The sequence below is a fragment of the Ruditapes philippinarum genome, unplaced genomic scaffold (genome assembly GCF_026571515.1).
Source record: "Ruditapes philippinarum isolate M1 unplaced genomic scaffold, ASM2657151v2 ctg109_1_1_1_1, whole genome shotgun sequence".
Taxonomy (NCBI): domain Eukaryota; kingdom Metazoa; phylum Mollusca; class Bivalvia; order Venerida; family Veneridae; genus Ruditapes; species Ruditapes philippinarum.
The window spans coordinates 63,614-71,663 of record NW_026859565.1 but is presented as its reverse complement, the minus strand read 5'-3'; the positions used below and the strand labels follow the sequence as shown (position 1 = coordinate 71,663).

The 8,050-nt window shown below is 31.6% G+C and overlaps 1 protein-coding gene across 1 annotated transcript; it reads right to left on the bottom strand.

Moving 5' to 3' along the window:
- Positions 1–730: 730 nt before the first annotated feature.
- On the bottom strand, positions 731–4,917 carry LOC132757052 (perlucin-like protein). The gene is made up of 5 exons (XM_060748230.1): positions 4,359–4,917; positions 2,698–2,795; positions 1,838–1,928; positions 1,210–1,420; positions 731–870 (listed from the first exon to the last, which is right to left on the bottom strand). The coding sequence occupies exons 1-5, from the start codon at positions 4,402–4,404 to the stop codon at positions 843–845; spliced, it is 474 nt and encodes a 157-aa protein (XP_060604213.1). The 5' UTR covers positions 4,405–4,917; the 3' UTR covers positions 731–842.
- Positions 4,918–8,050: the final 3,133 nt, after the last annotated feature.

The following is an 8,050-nucleotide window of genomic DNA, read 5'->3' as shown; positions in this document are numbered from 1 at the left end:
AGTCCACCGTTGGAAATTTTAAAAAGCCATTTCTTCCCATATATATAGTCCTTTGAAAAGTCTGGATATAAAAGGTAATTATAAATAATTGACTTTATTTAATGCTATTTTAAAAAAAATTCTTATCAAATTAAAATCTTAAAAATTTGTCCGGGCGGAATTTCATGTATTCCGCCCCGAATTATGCTGTCCGGGCGGAATTATTTAAATTCCAATTTGATTTTTTCCCCAACATTTTTATTTATTCCAATAGCATGCGATAACAATATGACACTTTTGCTCTATCTTTAAATACCCCCTCCCTACAAACATGCAAACTTATGAAACAAAACAAGATATAGATATTTTACAAATGATTTACGTTGCCTCAATCATTAGGCCTATGTTAAATTGTTTTTACTACTGATTTCGTCCAGAAATAAGCAAACAGCCTGTTTTTGAACAGTGAAGAATTTCCTCAACTTTTAGAAAATGGTAGTTGGAGCAAAACATGTATTGTTTCTTTGTTTCAACTAAACTTATTCAAAGTTAGTAGTCTTTATTTAAAGTAAGTAGTCTGTGTACTTGTTTTGTTTCAGAACTGTTTATTCACACGACGATTATTGTATTTTGGCTTTCTTCTAATGATATCCTGTCGCTAGGGTATCTAATTGGTACTGTGGTATTTTCTTTTGTTGTGCGGGGTTGCACTTTAGCATTTCAATAAAGAAAAACAGTTCAAATAAACTAATACGTTTACATTTTTAACTTCTCGTTTGTTTATTTACTAGTTGTAAGTCAATGAATCTCTAAAATATTTTGATTTTAAAATTCAACAATAGTAAATAGGGACTCGGTAACGCCTATCCGATGATATCCACATTTCCAGTCCTAAAATGAAAGAAAACATATAAAAATATATGGTCTGGGTAACTCTGTGATATATGACGAACGCAAGTTGCAAATTTGTATTAATTAAGATTTGAATACACATTTGTAAGCAATCTGGTTACTTTCATATTACTGTTTACACTATATGAACTTTTATAATGTATTTATTTGGTGCTCAAGTCTTAATCAGATCGTGTCTATAAATCAGATCGTATCTATAGACGTAAGTTTACAGCAGCAACTTTGTTGCAAGGAGTCTCTGTCAAATACAAGTTTATTATAAAAGGGAAAAGTTATTTTTTAACCCTTTATCAAACATTATTTAATACTGATACATACGAGATTTCACATAGTGCCTTCCTGTCTGTTGCACATTTAACGTCAGCCCATTGATAATCCAGGGTGTCGCCAAATACTGCACAATCCTCATTATTTACATTCTGAGGTTCTGTGGGTCCCCAGTCAAAATATTCCACATCCTCATTATTGCTATACCATTTCCAAACACCTTCTACGGTTTCGTCAGTCATGCCAATCCAGTAGTCAGCCACTCAAATGGCATAACGAAATTAAAGCATATTGTTTATCATGTAAAACATGCACGTCCAAACACACGATTACATTTAGAGTACAGGGTGCTAAGAAAAATGAAGCATATATTACGAATATATTAACAATACAAAAAAGAATAAATAAAAACTACATACAATAAATAACGGGCATATCAGTTCTGACAGAGAACGAGAATACCAATTTAAGCATAACTCTTATTTGAAAGTTCATTGTGTCATTTGCTTCTATCAAAACGCCTCACATGGTTCTAGATGTTGAAGATATAAAACTAGGGATTCATTAAAAACTTAACATTATTGCACAGCTCTAAACGAAAGAATATATAAGAGAAGTCAAGTGTGTAAGATATTTTGTGCATAGTTGTGTAAGGATGAATACTGAAGGATAAGCATACATTTAAAGTCTCGAAGAAAATCCCGTAGGAACATGTTCTCTGCTTTGGTCTCAACTTGTACGAGGTGTGCCGAATGATGACGGCAGTATTCCTGATGAATAAAATAAACCATACTAGTTGTTTTTATTTTAACATGTGTAAATTATATTTCATTGATACCGAAATTTTTACTTTTTGAATTACAGTATGAATTTTTGAAGACATTTTGCAAACTATATGCGACAAACAGGAGAATTCGAAGTAATATCTGGAATTACGAGATATATCGTATATTGGTAAAATTAAATACTATTACTAAATAACATTTATTTTTTTATGTATATAAATAGAAAATGGTCATATGGACGAGGCATGATGCAATCATCTTAACTATATAAATAGCTTCCATACCAAGCAGATCAATCCGTACATATTTATATATCCATTATATATCAATTAAAATCTGCCATTAATTTCTGGATTTTTTATGTATATATTTGTCTCATAGAACAGGATTGTTGTCTTTTACAGTTAATATACCATAAACTTCACATTGAACACGTATCGATATAATTTCATACATGAAAGATATTGTCCCAAGTCACTGGGTGGATATTTGTTTAAATTATTTGAAAATATGCAGCACTTTGATTCAGATTTAAAAAAAATGGTAATTTTATGATACTGCTGAGCCCGAGAGTAACATAAAGAACGTGGAAAGACATTGGAAAGTTTAAATGTAATTTAGAACATTTTCTTCCAAAACACAACGTTATGGTTTTATGTTTCATCCTAAAAGTTATTACGAAAATGTTAATAGTTAATAGCCGGATTTTGAGTGTGAGCAACAACACCTCCCCCCATATATTTCTCATATTTACCTCAGCTTCTGTAAAGTGAATCAAGTCATGCCCAAACAGATAACATGATCCTTCAAACGCAACCCACCTGTCCTGGCAATCGGTTGCATTTACCGTGACTGGAAATAAGAATCATTATGATTTCATTCATTTAATATCCAACTAAATATATCAGTAGAATATCATTTTATTTTCTGTTACTGAAAGATTTTTTTATCCTGCATTTTATTTTTCATTTGCATATTTTTTATATTCTTAATAATGATGTTCTGTATGATGTACTGGTAAAACTATTTTATTGTTTTACATATTCGATTTTTCTACGTTCTTTTTGACATTTTTACTTTGAAGTATTCATCTATAATGTATACTAGTATAGTTATCACAACTTAAGCAATAAAAGCATTGTCCATGTGTCTATAACCTGTTTTGATTTATTCATCCAAATGTTTCATTACAAGTAAAGATATTATCATATTAATATTTTTGTATACGGTATTTAAAACAAATTGACTGTGACTGTAATATTATATATTTGGCCTGACCATAATTAGTAACAAGGCATTTCAACATGGTTCAAATTAAAACTGTATTTGAATCACAGGAATATCTTTATAAATTAAAAGTGACAAATTAATTAAACTGTTTGCATCCTTTAGGTTAAGCAGTCATAATCTAGCTATAGATAGGCAGATGTGTTAACATTGTACAATGCGTGTTGTTGAAAGTGAACATCATTTTCTTTTAATCTGTACACATTATTCTGAAATTCCTTAGAACTATTTTCCAAACACAGAATGACCATCTTTACCTAAATTTTATAGTTGAATGTTAAGAAGAAAACAATCAACTTTACTGAATGTATTGAAATTTTTAAATGAAGCATTTTTGAAAAGAAAAGAAATTAATATGTAAGTTAATGCATGTCATATTCTTTGCTGTTTCTCCACATCAGCTTCGTAATGATGTAACATTTATGTAACAGTTACATGTCATTTGGTGCATATGTGATTTGTATATTGTAGTATGTCAAACTTTGCCATAAGCACTTTGTATGCTGATTATTGCAAATGAAATATTGAATTGTATGGTATCTATTCTTACAAAATCGAAGTTTGTTAGATTGTTTTAAAAATGTATTATATTGAGATAAATTGTTCATTTCTCACTTCTTCTCGGTACGTGCACATTGATAAGAAGGCACAGGACATCGGCAGAAGATTTAAAGAACTTGCGACGACGAGAAAGAAAACCGAAACTTGTACCTTGCGGACCAGCTGCCGAGGTTCTGACTTAAGTTGAGGGGAGTGGTCCTGCAAAGTAGGCAGAGACGAGGAAAGTTTGCTAGGGTGAGTGAGTCAGACAGGCCCTTTGCTGGCATAACAGCCCTTCTTAGGGCTATCTCTATTTAATATTTTGTCAGGTTACTGTACATTTCGGTTTAGTGACCCCCCAACACACCATTAACTTATTTGCGCAAGTGTGTATAGTGAAAATAAATAAATGTAATACAATATCATGTCATCTATATTTATTGAAAATTCTACATAGTCCCCTAATATTTGTACAAACATTTGTTAAGTTTACATGACAACATTAAGTTTTATGAAAAAACCCTGAATGATATGTTAGGATAGGTTATTCATATACATTTGTTACGACATTATATAAAGTCTACTCACCGTATATCAAGAAGCTAAACAGACCACTGATTTGACCAAACTTCATTTTAAGTGGCCAAATTTCAATTCTTATCTATAAGACGTACATGATTATGTCCTTATTTTTGACCGGTTGAAGGAATGTGCATGTTTCACCAAACAGATTGCAGCTACGTTATAAAGCACCGAGTTCGACACATGCATTGATATTGGAAATTTACTAAGATGGTAACTTCCCAAAATACGTTTTAGAAATAGTTAAGGCTCCTGGCATATGACAGCATGTTTTTAACGAACGTTTAGGACGACACAAATGCTAAGAGTCTTGCTTTACTTCTTAATAATTGACACTTAAAGAGCAAACTTAAAAAAAATGATAGGAATTTCTATTGTATTTGTTTTGAATGCTCTTGTTAAACAATCTAACTTCGGCTGATGTGAGATGACCATCAGATAAAGTAATAAAAGTTGATAAGAATTTGCCATATCTTTATTAAATTTTTGATTTATGCATAACCAAAGAAATGACAGTTGATTTTATTACCACATTACTTGTTTTACACTTTTTAAATTAAGATATCAATGCTTTAAAAACTGAACGACTGAACTCGGAGTAAATGGGCAAGGGAAATCAAAATACGCAATTTTTATCAGTTTGGAGTGGCCAAAAACGCAATTACAGATATTTTGAAAACTTGTGCACAAACAACAAACCATTTGCTCAGCAATATCAAGGACATTTGACACACATTAAACAAAACAGAACAGAGATGTATAATAACTACAATATTATTTTACATATTGATCTATACATGTATATATTATAGTAAGCAAATATATAAAGTCAAAACGGAAAAAAGTACATTATTACTAATTTACAGTTTTTTGAGGAGTGACATTATGCCCACCCAACCATAAATGGTCAGTGAACAAGTGAAAATAAAAATAGCTGAACATTTGTCATTACTGTTCAATTTTATATTTTACTATGAAAAAATAATTTAATAATCAATGTGACTAAGACTATGAAAAAAAAATAAATTAAATAATCAATGTGACCAATTCTAAATATCTTCCATTATATGTATTAGTAAGGATCAATTCTTAAAAAGAGTGGCGCAGTCTTTTTTATAATAAAGGTAATTTTCATATCGTACCACTACCATTTTTTTATTATCAATTATTGGGTCAATCAGCATTATAATAGCCAATCTTTTGGAATATATATATTACTATTTAAACTCAAATTGACAGTGAAAAAAATGAGCATAATTTCAGTGATAATGTTACATATTTGAGAAAGCAATGTAAAATATTATAATATATTTATAATTGTACATTAGTGATAATTATTAAAGTATCTTAGTGTGAGACAAGTACACTGCTGGATATATGTACGTATTACTTAGGCTCCAACGAATCACAGAAACGCAGGCTGTGGAGATACGTATAGAAATTTTGGATCAAATTTTGTACAATAACTGGTTTTCATTTTTTTTATTTACTCCCAAGAAATGTGAGCGTCATAGATGATTACAGTATAATTTGAACAAACTGGTATAATAGATTTATATAAGCAATATCTATTTAAGTAAATATCAAACAGGTCAGTCTGTTTCAGTAATATTTTGATATAAAAGTCCGATTTATTAATACAAAATGTATATTTTCTGACGCCATTTCATAATCCAGTTTCAAAGAATAGGCAATCACTATAATCGTTAAACTTTAATTATTAGAAAACACATCAAAACAACACCTAGCGCTGTATTATAGCCGACTCTTAAAGCATCACTTCCATTTATTTCAGACATCTTAATCCTTTTGCAAGTAGTCTTAGTAAATAGATTTGATATCTCTGCCTCACCAGTTGATCTTCTCATCCTTATATTAAGTATTATATATACAGTGACCGCCTACTGAAATTCCGTAATATGTGATAATTTACAGACCAGGGTGACGGCAGGACGCTATTGCCACACTTTTGATCCTCAGAGTCGAAACATTCAATGTAGTCGCTGATAATGCTCATGTCTGCCCCGTAAAAGATCTCCCGCTGATGATGGTACGGACTGCTTGACAATGGAGTCATTGCCGGTAGTTTTGGAACAACATCTCTAAAATGAACAATCCGCCAACTTTTCTGTACGAGCTTATCGAAGTTTTCGGCGTATGTGCGATCACCGGTTCTTGGCATTCCAAATGTAAAGAGCGTAGTTTTTTTATGCCCCCGCCATGTAATGGCCGGGGCATTATAGTGTTACCCTGTTCCGTCATTCCGTCCTTCCGTCATCATCAGTTTCCGTTCATTATCTTAAGAACGGTTGCACACATTCAACTCAAATTTGACATATGGATATGTCGTGAGAAAATAAAGGTCAAGTTCGAATTTGGTCATGGTTCGATGATTTTTGGCAGAGTTATGCCCCTTTTACTTTGAAAACAATATGAAATTTTCAGTTTCAGTTCATTATCTCCCCAAAGGTACAACACATTCAACTCAAATTTGACATATGAATGCGTCAAAGGAATGCGCAGGTCAAGTTCAAATTTGGTCATGGTTGAATGATTTTTGGCAGAGTTATGCCCCTTTCACTTTGAAAGTAATATGAAATTTTCAGTTTCAATTTATTATCTCCCCAATGGTACAACACATTCAACTCGAATTTGACATATGGATATGTTTTTGGAATGCGCAGGCCAAATTCGAATTTGGTCATGGTTCGATGATTTTTGGCAGAGTTATGCCCCTTTTACTTTGAAAACAATATGAAATTTTCAGTTTCCGTTCATTATCTCCCCAAAGGTACAACACATTCAACTCAAATTTAACATATGGATGCGTCAAAGGAATGCGCAGGTCAAGTTCAAATTTGGTCATGGTTCAATGATTTTTGGCAGAGTTATGCCCCTTTCACTTTGAAAGTAATATGAAATTTTCAGTTTCCATTTATTATCTCCCCAATGGTACAGCACATTCAACTAGAATTTGACATATGGATATGTTTTTGTAATGCGCAGGCCAAGTTCGAATTTGGTCATGGTTCAATGATTTTTGGCAGAGTAATGCTCCTTTCACTTTGAAAATAATATTAAATTTACAGTTTCTGTTCATTATCTACCAACAGTGTTACATATTCAACTTAAATTTGACATATGGATATGTCAAAGGAATGGGCAGTTGGAATTTGGTCATGGTTTAATGATTTTTTGACAGAGTTATGTCCCCTTCACTTTGAAAATAATATAGATACATCTTAGGAATAAGCAGTTTAAGTTTGAATTTGGTTGTGGTTCAATGATTTTAGACAAACTTATCTTTCCTGAATGATGGAAAAATTTTGAACTTACAGTTTCAGCACTCATACTTTTAGCCATTATTTTGGCTACAAATATGCAATATGCTATTTTTAAAAGGTTAAGACTGAATAATTTCAGTGCCTTGAACATTGAATGAAAATGATTTGTGTTAACATTGAAAAGTTTTAAGGGCTTTGAACTTAATTTTTTTTTTTTGAACTTAAAATGAAAAAAATAATTTATGCACCATCTGAAATTTTGGCTGAATGCAGCATCCGTGGCATGATGACACATTTCTAGTCTTTATCAAGAACTTTATCAACTATTAACTGCGATGTAGCAATAGATGCAACTGCCCCACCAAGATAATGTCTTGTAACCACTACTTTATATTTTGGATACTTTTTGACAAG

Coding starts and splice junctions, on each gene's coding strand:
- LOC132757052 (XM_060748230.1), bottom strand. CDS start 4,404: ATGAAGTTTGGTCAAATCAGTGGTCTGTTTAGCTTCTTGATATACG. Junction 2,796..4,358: donor GTTTAGCTTCTTGATATACG/GTGAGTAGACTT, acceptor TCTTATTTCCAG/TCACGGTAAATGCAACCGAT. Junction 1,929..2,697: donor TTCACTTTACAGAAGCTGAG/GTAAATATGAGA, acceptor TTTATTCATCAG/GAATACTGCCGTCATCATTC.